Source organism: Berkeleyomyces rouxiae (assembly GCF_048999995.1).
Source record: "Berkeleyomyces rouxiae strain 22BRR77 chromosome Unknown BrBRR77_ptg000003l, whole genome shotgun sequence".
Lineage (NCBI taxonomy): Eukaryota > Fungi > Ascomycota > Sordariomycetes > Microascales > Ceratocystidaceae > Berkeleyomyces > Berkeleyomyces rouxiae.
The window spans coordinates 2,668,147-2,679,933 of record NW_027396493.1 but is presented as its reverse complement, the minus strand read 5'-3'; the positions used below and the strand labels follow the sequence as shown (position 1 = coordinate 2,679,933).

Here is an 11,787-nt window from a genome sequence, read left to right as displayed (position 1 = left end):
CATGTGATAACCCTAACAATGTCTACAGCTTCCAAGCAAAGAATCAGAAATTGGATGCACCACACGATTGAAATACAGACAACGCAAATATAATACACGATACATCGGATTCTGCGCCCAACATATCTTTCTAACACACAAGAACATTGATCCAAAAAAACTCATCCATATCTTACAGAGCAATAGCGCCATCCTCTTTTGTTGTCGCCTCGTATCTATTACAGAATGTGTCAATAACTGACAAGTCAACATAGGGTGTTTGTGAATAAAGACGTACCTCTTTCCGCGGAATGCCCAGACACCCCAGTTGCGGCAGTGAATATCTTTGGGGTCTAGGTCGTTCATCTCCCACCCGAGACTGCGGAACTTGTTCTCGCCCGGCTTCAGTAGGATATCAAACTCGCCCTTGGCTGTCTTGTTGACCCACTCAATGTCACGCTCCATATCGTACTGTGTGTATCCAGTGCAGATGATGGGCAGCTTGGTCTCGAGAAGCTGCGGCAGTGTTTCTGCCCATTCAGGGCTGGTCGTAGGGTAGCCCAGACCGGGGTGGAAGAGGACAAAGCAGTCAAAGTAAGGGTCGTACGGCTCAAAATAGCCCGTTTTGTGGATAGTGTGGTAGTAGTCGACAATGGTGCTGATTTTGAGGTTCGTCCAGATGCGGTCTTCGACAATAGCACCGTAGGGGTTGTCGGGTGTGCGTTGGGGAAGCGGGAACTCGTCGTCACGGTTGGTCATTGACTCGGGGCCAATCATGATGACGTGCAGGCGCGTATCGGGGAATAGGTGTGACAGCTCGGTCCAGGCTTCACGGGGCAGCGAAGACTCAGCACGGGCACCTAAAACGAAAATCCGCATAGCGGGAGGGTTCAACTTCAAGTCCTTGACCTTTTCACCAGCACGCTTAGGAGGGTGAAGTGAGTACCGAAGAGCTTTGAGTTTTGTTCAGTGTCATTAGTTACGGTTGAGTCTTTAACATGTAGGAAGCTGGATTCACGTACCACTGAAACTCTTGAGCCCTTCAGTAGTTAGCCGAGAGTTTTTATTGAGAGTGTAAGGACTGAGTTCATGTAGAACAGAGCCGACAGTAACGGGATAGGTCAGAAGGCGGGTGATGTGGCGCATTGACCGGTCGGAGTTGACAGCTTCAAAGTCTCTCGAGTACATGTAGTTGTCCCAGTCCGACATATTGACGATGGCTTCCCGAATCTGAACGCCACTGTAAGCGAACTCAGGAAAGGCGCGGCCTGAGTGCAAGTCGTGGGCATCCTCGTTGATCTGTCGCAAGGTATCGCACACTTGCATGTGGTTTTCGTAGTCCTCCATCCAATGTTGCTCATTGCAGTAGAGCGGGATTCCGCAGTCTGGACACTCAAAGGAAGGATGCTTGGGATCGGCAGTTCCGGGTTCCTTTTTCTCGGTCTCGGGCTGTGGCGCCATGGTGGGTGCCCACATTGGCCGATGGCTGTGCTCCGGGCAGTAGGCATGGTTCTTGATGTACTCGGCGCGCTGGCGGATTTCGGGGATGGGAGAGTTGGAAAATGAGTGAAAAAGATTGTCGGCCTCTAGCTTGGGCTTCGGAAGATGCTCATTGGGGACATCGGCAAGCATTTCGCGGCTGCGGTGGGCAGATGATGAGAGGGTCCGGGTTGAAGTAATCTTCGCCGACGTCGGGGCAAGGTGGGATGAGCCAGTTTTCGGGGCAGCGGAGGTACCGATAGGATTGACTGCAAGACCTAGCGACTGCTTGGAAAAAGAGCTGTGCAGTCGGCGACCGGCACCGTTGAAGACGGGCAGTTGGGAATGCCGGGCATTGTTGAGAGAGGCGCCGGGAGCCAGTGGCCGACGAGGGCCGAGAATGCAGCTGCGGCACAAGCCAGAGGCAGCCAGGCGCACTGTAGGGTCGAGCTTTGGCGCCATTGAAGTTATTACGTTGGGGATTAAGTCAACCGCTGGAAAAAAAAAAGTTCACATTCAAATTGTTGCTCTATCGGCGTCAAGTAAAGCAAAGTTCAAAACTATCAGAAGCGTTCGTTGATTATGTAACCAAATTGTGGGGCGACTTTCGTGATGGAGGGGCTCTTGAAAAAACCTCGGCGAAGAGGGCGAGCTCCCCTTCACTAAGAGCAGGGGATAGATTTGAGTAGAATATATTTTAAGCGCCAGATGTGAAAAAAAGTGGTATCCTTAAACTAGTCTATCTAAAAGTTACAACAAAAAAAATCAGAAAAGAATATGCTCCCAGGCGCACATGTTTAAGCTGTCCAATACACCACCATGTAACCGATCCAGCTGCCTACAACACCGATAGCACAGTAGTTGCTGAGGAACATGAGCGGCAGGAATTCGTACTGTTTTCCAAAGACGATGCCGTGAATCAGCGAGCAGTAGATGAGCAGCGGAATGCTAACAGCAATATAGATGGTGCTGAAGCGGTCGAGCAGGAAGATTCTAGGCTTGTTGGACGCCGGTGCCAGACTGTCAAAGGCCAGCAGGAACACCAACAGCCAGAAAATGGTGTATACAATCTTGATGGGGAACTCAGCAGCGCCAAATAACAAGGGGAACAGCGCCACGTGGCCGGAGACGACCAGAGGACGGAAGGCTCCAAAGTGGCGGCGGTCCTTGAGGGCGATCAGACTGAAGGGAATGATGACCAAAAGAATGGCCTTCTCATGTACATGCCAGCCAAACAAGAAAGAGGCATATCCGCAGAGCGTAATGGCCCCAATAAAGTTATCCCAGGTAGGCTTGCGGAACAGCTTCACGAGCGGCAAGGCCTGGAAAAAGAGGGTGAGAAGGAAGCACATGCGCGGAGTCACATCAGGAAGAACGGCAAATGCGGTATCGCCCACGAGACCACGGGTCACGCTGTTGATAGCCTCAGTCCTCACTGCGAGTCCAAGTCGCGGCGCAGCATAGATTAGAACGCGGTCGGCAAACGAGTAGATGGCCCAGACATTGGCGGCCCAGTAGGCATGGCATAGACCACGTGAGAAAGGGAACAAGCGACTGAGGACCTGAGGTATCTGGCCCTTGAGCGCAAAGGGTCCAAAGGCGGCGCCAAACACAACAGCCAAGCTTGCTCCGAGAGCAAAGCAGTTTGCGAAGCGAATTTTGAACATGTTCGTGGGCGACAGGCAGTATGCGCGCAGAAGGTAAACAAAGTACGCAGGTGCCAAGTATAGATATATGTGTTTCATGCAGAGCAGAGCAGCGAAGACAGCACCGCTGAGGAGGAGGCCTGACTGGCGGCGTGCGAGCACAAGAGAGTATATAAGGACTCCGTACATGACTCCATTATACTGGAAATGGATGTGGTCAATGATAAGTAGGCCGGGGGAGAGGATAATGGAGAGAGCCGCTGCCTGAGAAGCTCGCTTGAGGTTGTGAGGAGCACTCTCAATATATCTGGCAGATGAGGAGTAGTTAGCACACAGTTCCCAGCGCGGGGCTCCGAGATCCTGATTGAAGGTCCACGAACATACTTCTGAAGTGCAAATACCAAGAAGAGCTCCGTGGCAATGACAGAGAAACGCTGAAAATAAACCGTCTGCCAACTGTCATAATCCAAGTTTGCAACGATGGTCATGGCTGGATCGACAATGTGTGCGACCTGGGACATGGCCAATTCGAAGAAGGCAAAGAAGGGGGGGTAGTCGAGAGTCCATTCCGATGTAGTTTCATAGTACCACTCCCAGATGGGCAGAGAGTGCGTGATGGCAAGCCAGTTTCTGTGGACCTCAAAATCGGTCGATTTGCTGCAGCCGGAGGTTGGTGGTTAGCTACAAGGTTTGTCAGGCGGCGTATGGGCAGAGCATACTATGCTGGGAATAGCAGAATCTTGAACACTGCGGCGACAATAGCGCATTGCAGCAGCGACGGATAGGCGTCCATCATGGCAGCCTGGAGAACGATTGGAGTCTGGATAGCGGAAGTAGATGGAATGGCGGTAGAAGTTGAGGCAGGGTTGTTGTGGTTGGCGGTTCTACAGCATTCTCGAAAGCTGGCTGTTCAGGGTGGGAGGAGCGAGCGTCAAGTCCAAAAGTCGCGCGCAGAACTGGCAGTGTCTGTCTGATTCACGGCAAAGAAAGCAGCAAACTCCAGAGAGCTTGGAGGGATGGATGGATGGTGGCAGAAGAGCAGGCGTGTGGTTCCACTCGGCCCATCAGCATCGAGCCTGGAGACGAGACCTTGAAGAGTCTTGGAGACACAGCATTGGTGGTTGGCTTACTTTTTTTGTGTGGAAGCTCAGGGACTAACCAAGGAAGGGGCTGGCCAGCTGGGTGCAAAGTACCGCGTAGGCCTGATTCTGCGGCAGTGGTACATGTTTGGATGTTCTAGCTAGTTATCTGATAGTTAACTAGCGGTGCGGGCTTGGAACTACACAAGACGAGTTGAATTGTTGGTGAACTCTAGCTCAAATGGGTGAAGCGTGTGCAATTTTCTTTTCCCTCATCTCAATTTCCAATTTCTCACCTAAAACCTTCTCGGCACAAAATCAGCCGTCGTCAGACCTCCTCTTCCTTTGCCGCCAACATCCCATCCTCGCCCGCCCTGTACCCAACAAACGACCTTCTGGAACACCACTTTGTCCAGGGCCCATCGCCACCTGTAACCGCCTGCGCGCCCACATCTGCACCAGCGAATTCCAGAACCTTGTAGCGGTCCGTTCGTGTCGCTCCAAAACACTCTGACAGTACCACTAGCTCTCGTACTCGATCAACCCTTCCCCCCCCCAGCAAACACCCTATCCTGGCTAATACCGGAAAAGTGTCCTTAATCCTGGATCACCGACCCTGACGACAACGTTGCTGCTTGCCATTGCCCGCAAAGGAAGCGCGGGATTGCTGGACAGCCAAGTTCTCAGTTTCCCTCGAGCCAACTCCAAGTCTCAAATCTTCTTCTTTGTTCGACGTCTTTGCCCGGTGCATTGCTATCCTGCCAATCTCCTGCCGCGACGTCTGGTCCGCTTCAATCCACCCGCCCAACTTGCGATCAACCAAGACAGACAGGTGCTCTAGTCGCTTCGCTGTTCCGCCCTTCGTATCCCGCAGTCTCCACGTTTGCTTGAGCTCCTCCATCATGCGCTTCCAAGTCTCAGCGGCCCTTACGGCTGCCCTGATGTCGGGTCTTGCCGATGCGCAGTTCCTCCTCAATGACTTCAGCTTTGGCTACACCGGACGGTAAGATGCTTTGTCCTGTTCGCAAGAACTCGCAACTGAGTCGCATGCGCCTGTATTACTGCTCCCGCCACAGAAACTGATGCCATTCCAGGATAAACGTCGAGAACGGCCGGATCCCCAACTTCCACATCCGCGGCCAGCCCAACCAGCCCGAAATTCTCTCAAATCGCATTGTCCTGACACCGCCTGCCCCTGGCAACGAGAAAGGCGCAGTCTGGTCCGACCGCGATCTGATGCACCCGACGTGGGTGGCCGACGTCGACTTCCGCGCCAGCGGCCCCGACCGCGGCGACGGCACTCTAAACATCTGGCTGGCGGAAAACGGTCACGAAGTCATCCAGGCCGACAACGTCTACAATACCAAGAGCTTCAAGGGTCTGGCGCTAGTCATGGACATACAGGGCAGCTCCGGCATGCTGCGCGGCTTCCTCAACGATGGCACCAAGGACTTTAGCCGTGAAAGCAGTGTTGATTCTCTGGCCTTTGGAAACTGCCGCTACTCATACCGCAACCTGGGACGGCCGTCGCAAATCAAGATGCGCCAGGATGCAGTCACTTTCCGTGTCGAGGTGGACGGCTACCTGTGCTTCGAGACCGACAAGGTCCGCATTCCCGTCGGCTATCGCCTTGGTGTCAGCGCAACGACATCTGACATCCCCGACTCGTTTGAGCTGTTCAAGGTAGTGGTGATGTCGGACTCTGTCACGCCTCCTCCTGTGGACCAGCAGCAGCAGCAGCAGCAACAGCAACAACAGCAACAACAGCAGCAACAAGCTGCCTCTGACCAAAACATTGCCATGGATGGGTCCATTCCCGACTCTGATGCCGCATCCATCAAAGACGCCTTGCAGCAATTCGCCGACCTGCACGACCGTCTACAAGTCATCGACCACCACATTGCCACCATGTTCTCCGCACTCAAGAGTTCCAAGGACACCGCCGACCTGCACAACGCCAACTTCATCAAGATTATGGAGGGCTTCCGTAGTGACCTGCGTAACGACATGTCGCGCTTCACTACTGTTAACGAGCTGTCCGCCAAGATCGCTTCCATCGAGACCGAGTTCAAGCGCTCGCAGCAGGAAACGCAAAACAGCTTTCGTAGCCTGGGGAAACAGATTGCCGGCCAGTTGGGCCGCCATCACAACACGCTCTCGGACAACCTTGACACGGTGCGCTCGACCCATGGGCGCTTGGTTTGGATTATTCTTGGCAGCCAGGTCGTCCTGGTTGGTCTGTACGTCATGTACAAGCGCAAGGGGAGAATGCAGCATGTCAAATACCTGTAAGGGGTTGGTTATAGTTAGGCAAGTATACACATGAAATATATATGAAACACACTTCTAGTTAACTATTCAACTTCGGCTAGTTACATGAATACCAGAATTATGACAATTCAAACACAATGCCTCCCAACAACGTGCATTAACGAAAGAAAGCTTCATTCGCTGACTATAGCATGATATGGATGGTAAAAAGCTAATCCAACAATGTTCCACACAACTAGAATCTTCGCTTATACACGGCCGTTGATGATGTCCAAAAGCTCGGCACCCTTGGGTGCCGGAGTCAAGCTTTCATTACCCTCGGGTGTAATCAGGATGTCGTCCTCAATTCTGCAACCGCCAACTGGGTAATACTTTTCAAGCAACTCGGTGTTGAAGAACCGTGCGTGCGTGGGGTTCGACAGGAAGTATCCTTCAATGTACTCGCGGCAGAAGTAAATACCAGGCTCAATCGTGACAATCATGTTAGGTTGCAGTGCTTGACGGCCTCGGTATGGCGGCGGAGGCGCATCAAAGGCCCCTGCTCCACTGCATAGGGCTTCGGGAGTGATCATGTGGCGCTTCATTTTACGACCACCGCGAATCCGAACTGCCTCTTCACCCAGAAGAAAAAGAAGGCGATCGCGGCCAGAAACATCATGCACATCCAAACCAACATGGTGACCAAGACCGTGTGGGAAAAAGGCAGAGACAGTACCGGCATCCCATATTTCCTTGGCGGTGCCATTACCCAGAATTCCCAGGTTCATCAACTCAACAAGAGCAACTCGCGCAGCATGTATATGGAGAGCATAGTACATCACTCCAGGCTTGGCGGCGTTGATACACTCTTGCTGCATTTTGTCAACTATGGCGTAGATTTCTGCAGAAGCTGGCGAGAAGCTACCGGAGAGTGGCAGTGTGCGGGTGATGTCACTGGCGTAGCAATTCCACTCACAGCCAGCATCCAGGACAACCATATCCTTCCCCTTTAACGAGGCGTTGTTCTCTCCATAGTGCAAAGTGCTAGCGTTAACACCGGCGCCGGCTATGATGGGATAGGCTTGATTACGAGCACCACTGGCTGTGCAGGAGGCTTGAAAAACGGCCTCAATTTCACGTTCGTTCTTTAGAATGAGCAATTGCTCAGCAACGCGGCGATGGGCGAGCGAAGAGATGGCACAGGCCTTGCGGATCATGGCGACTTCGTATGGCGTTTTGATCACACGGGCCTCATCCATGCATTCCTGTAGGAAGCATGTGTTGATATGGTAGTTGAGAGAACGAGCTATTTCATCGTCGAAATGGGGTGCCTGGCTCTTGTGCAAGAGATATAGAACAATATCCAACTGCAGCTGTTTCTGAAGGAACTCTGGTAGCTTGTTGGTGTAGCGGACTTCATCTACGTCATACTTTTCAAGGCATTCTTCGGGGCTAGGGGTAGAGCCGTACCACATTATTTGGCGAGGCTCAACACGGGGTACCCAGAGAATCAAGTGCTCTTTCGCAATATCGTAAGTGACATAGCAATTTGGGAAATTGGCGCCAGTGATGTAGAAAAAGCTGCATGTAAGGGAAACAATTAGTCAACAGCCCGTTCCAAACACAAGACATAGGTCCATGGGTGCTTGCTTACTATCTGCGCTGACGGAAAGGTGGACTTTGGTCCGAGTCTTCATATTCTGTAGTTGGCTGGCCAGGCAAAAAGATGAGGCCGTCGATTGCGCCATGGGACTCGTACAATTCATCGGCGACTTTTTGAGCATGGAGTTTGGCTAATACCGGAGAGAAGGCAAGTGAGCTAGTGCTTAGCAGAGGACCATTTATGGTGAGCAAATGTGAGGAAAGGACAGGACGAACCAGGGAATTTGACAAATGAAGATTCGGCTTTCTCGGAAGCTTCAAAAGTAAAGCTTGGAAGCCCGGCGGGGCTACGGGAATTATGATTCCTAGATATATAGTCGACGCATCTCGGCGAGAATGTGGTGCCTGGTGTGGGCGCAACCATGATTGGGACTCTGGGCGACGGCGAGACTAAAGTTGGAATTGATGGTGAAGAAGATTCTTGGTTCTCCACGGTGAGGATATCAATGTGTACAGAGTCAGTTTCACAGAGAGCGACTGGGCTGTACTGAGGGCAGCCGGTTCGGGGGGCTTTGGAGCGCGTCATTTCTCGAAGGCGGATATTCGGCTTATTAGGATGACAACAAGGTCAAGGGAATACGAGAGAAATGCCGCAAAAATGGATGTTGATCTGATGGTAACCCGAGGATGTGCGAGGGTCGCGTAGACGCGCGAAGCAAAAACAAGGGCAACAAGAAGCTAAAAGATGGAAGTGTGAGTTGCTGTTGTAAAGAAAGATAAAAAAACACAGAAGTCACAAGTGAAGAATGGGGCATGACACTTGAAAGCAGTTGCTCTGTTACACTCTGTGTAGTTTATTGTATCATGTTCTTCTGTTGTTTGAGACAGCCAGCCCAGAAGTAACACGTACGGCCCTTGACCAATAATATGTTACATGAGGCTCACCAGGGGATGGGATGCGCGACAACACCCAAGGGTTCAGTGAGTATAAACCCTAACTAATACGTCATATCGCACCTTTGCATCCATATATTAGGGTCTGTTGTTCAACTACAGGTGCTCAACCCAATATCTTCAATATCCGTAATGACTCCGAAAATGCTGTCTATCTCAGGTTGAAACATGATAGTTCACAATAAAATCTATCTCTCAAAACTGCGCTACGTTTTTCTCGTCCAAAAAGCCAGATCCTTGACAAAATTGAAGACAGTTCCCATGTTGATGGTCCAATATATGGCCGAGCCCAGCCTACGTCTCCCAGAGCCTTGGCCGGATCTCCTGTGTTAGCTCTAGAACTTGATAAAAGACGCTTTCTAAAGCGATTATTCACTACAGCAGGCCGCATTTGTGTAGAATTACGATTGCTTATTGTGGGAAACTTTACCTAGCGTGGCACTTTTCTTTTTGTACGAAGCCAACCCATCCTAGGAAGGAGGAAACTTGAAATACCCAAGCCTCGTTTAGTCATTGGTTTACTTCTACAAACATACCTGAGTGGGTGAAGCCTAGTGGTTCCCATTGTACAAGTAGGGCAAGTTTCCCTACCGCCACGTACATATAAATCCCTTGCCAAGGGACTTGGGGGTATGTCCTAGTCGTCCAAACACGATTGCGTTGTGGCCATCCACGTGGTCAAGAATAAACAGGGCCGTTTTCCAAGTAATTAACTGGTGGCCAAGCAAGTATTACCAAGAACGAGACCTCGTTCTGGCATTAGGTTGGAATACTATGTACGTGCATGGCTTGTTGTCGTGAGTCTCCATTTGCACATGTATACACAAATAAGTTGTTAGTCATATAGTTAGAACTTTGCTCGTGGTCTATATTTAGCATTTTAGAACAGCTATGTTTGTTGACTACCGATACGCTCCAGTAAGCAGTGCGCGGCAATACCGAAAGTACGTAAAATCTGGGTCATCCCCTCTCTCGAGTTCGAGGGATCAATACAAGTACTGTGTAGGGCTTGAAAAACACGCCGCATGTCAATGTGGTTCGCATGCTCCACATGTTTACATGATGGTAGAGGTAGTGGTACAGTTCGCCCAAGCTGAGTGAGAAGGATCAAGGATGAGAACAGAGCCATGCATGTTTGTATAACTACTTGTACACTTGAGCCGTATGTAGCTGGGGCTGTATAAACGCTTGAGAGTTGTGGTTCATCCACAGGTGGGCTTTTTTTCTTCCTCGTGCTGCCTTGATTGATGGGGGGAGTGGGAGACAAGTTTTTCATGGTAGCATTGAGCATAATGCATGTAAGTGCTGGCCGTATAGAGGTGGGCCTGTAGGAACAACAAAGAAGCCCCCTGGTTGTGGAACAAGTTCACCATCCCAGAGAAGCTTTGCTACTCCTGTTGTCGTTCTTCCCAGGATAAACATTAGGGTTAAGTGCCTATAGCTGGTTAAGCTTTGCATGAATCATAAATCTGTCTAGAGTAGTCGGGAATGAAGAAGAGATGAAAAGAGAAAAAAAGAGCAAAAAGGACACAGATAATTCGGAATGTGCGTCTGGGGCCTGGGTCATGTAGAGGATTGGGCGGTGGTCCGAGCTGCCTTAATGGCGGAAGAAACACTTGGTTGTTCATCGGACCGTTACTTTGTGGTGGTGTTCATGGGAAAAATGCGCGGCAGATGCAAGAGGGGTTCGGCGTTGAAAGCTACCGGGTTGTCTGGCCGATGGCGGGCTGGCGGGGAGCAGATCCGGTCTCGGGGAGGGGAGGGGAGATCCTAGTGTGAGGAACATGTGCGCAAAAGATCATCCAGGGCACGTCATGAAGGCTCCATCTTGATATCAATCCGGCAATCCAAATCCAGCACAAGTGAGTGAGTGCTATAAGTGGTGGCTTCATATTGCAGGGATAAAAACTTTTCACGGTTGGTGGTCAGCTGAGTGGGACGTGGGGCTCGGTCATGCTTCTGGCAGTGGGAATCCCTGGCCCGGATTCCTTGCCGCAGGCCGCCAGCCCAGCCTGAAGAACCCACAGCTGTGTGACAGTTGGCTGTCTTTGTTTCCTGGCGGGGGGTGCAGAAGAAACATCAGTGCAGCGTATAAGCTCGTTTATAGGACAAAGGGGTTGCCACAGCCATGACAGCCGTTGGAGGGACGGGTATGATTACGTCAATGCCTTTGCTGGGAGCGTTGTGGTTTAGTAGGCGGAGAGCGTAGTGATGCAGGGACAGGGACAAGCAGCGCCGGGACTATCACCATTGATGAAGGAGTAGAGTCTGAGGCATCAAGAAACTGGTTACATCTGTATGTAACCAAGGCACGCCCGGTCTCATAGGCAGAGGCCCTGTGACACAGTGTCGTACCAGCCCTATTATATAGCCCAATCGCTGCATTACAGGGCTGAAATGAACGGCCCACTATGAGCGTCAGCGGCTAGTTGTGCCATCAGAAACGAGCGCCAAGGGGAGCGACGGAGGAAGTAGTGTTTAATAAGTCCGGCCGCAAGATTCAGTCCCGCTGTCAAGTCAATCCAGAGTTTGTTGATGCCGATTTTGATGAGGCACGGGACGAAAAGGGTTTCTGCTTTGGGCGCAGGCGTGTTCACAAACAGTAACTAAACCAAGAAGTTGACTAACTACGGGTGCATTATCATGTATGCGCCACCACCAGCGCAACCAGCCCATCTCCATCTGCTCACAGCTTGTGTGTACATACATGTTCGTTCTATGCTTGCGCCTTTCCACTCAAGACCCAATCTTGGGCGTCGGCGCTGGGACCCGTTAGGTAATGGCAAGCCAATTTGCAC

At 51.3% G+C, this 11,787-nt stretch overlaps 4 protein-coding genes across 4 annotated transcripts; 1 reads left to right on the top strand and 3 right to left on the bottom strand.

Moving 5' to 3' along the window:
* Positions 1–172: 172 nt before the first annotated feature.
* On the bottom strand, positions 173–1,920 carry BROUX77_003920 (uncharacterized protein; the record flags this gene model as incomplete). Its single annotated transcript, XM_073748625.1, has 3 exons — positions 173–215; positions 278–932; positions 1,002–1,920. The coding sequence occupies 3 exons, from the start codon at positions 1,918–1,920 to the stop codon at positions 173–175; spliced, it is 1,617 nt and encodes a 538-aa protein (XP_073606345.1).
* A 335-nt stretch (positions 1,921–2,255) lies between these two features.
* On the bottom strand, positions 2,256–3,900 carry BROUX77_003919 (uncharacterized protein; the record flags this gene model as incomplete). Its single annotated transcript, XM_073748624.1, has 3 exons — positions 2,256–3,411; positions 3,489–3,761; positions 3,824–3,900. The coding sequence occupies 3 exons, from the start codon at positions 3,898–3,900 to the stop codon at positions 2,256–2,258; spliced, it is 1,506 nt and encodes a 501-aa protein (XP_073606344.1).
* Positions 3,901–5,085: 1,185 nt separating this feature from the next.
* On the top strand, positions 5,086–6,475 carry BROUX77_003918 (uncharacterized protein; the record flags this gene model as incomplete). The annotated part of the gene is made up of 2 exons (XM_073748623.1): positions 5,086–5,186; positions 5,278–6,475. The coding sequence occupies 2 exons, from the start codon at positions 5,086–5,088 to the stop codon at positions 6,473–6,475; spliced, it is 1,299 nt and encodes a 432-aa protein (XP_073606343.1).
* A 227-nt stretch (positions 6,476–6,702) lies between these two features.
* Positions 6,703–8,621, bottom strand: BROUX77_003917 (uncharacterized protein; the record flags this gene model as incomplete). The annotated part of the gene is made up of 3 exons (XM_073748621.1): positions 6,703–8,014; positions 8,088–8,226; positions 8,312–8,621. 3 exons carry the CDS (start codon positions 8,619–8,621, stop codon positions 6,703–6,705), a joined length of 1,761 nt encoding a protein of 586 aa, XP_073606342.1.
* Positions 8,622–11,787: the final 3,166 nt, after the last annotated feature.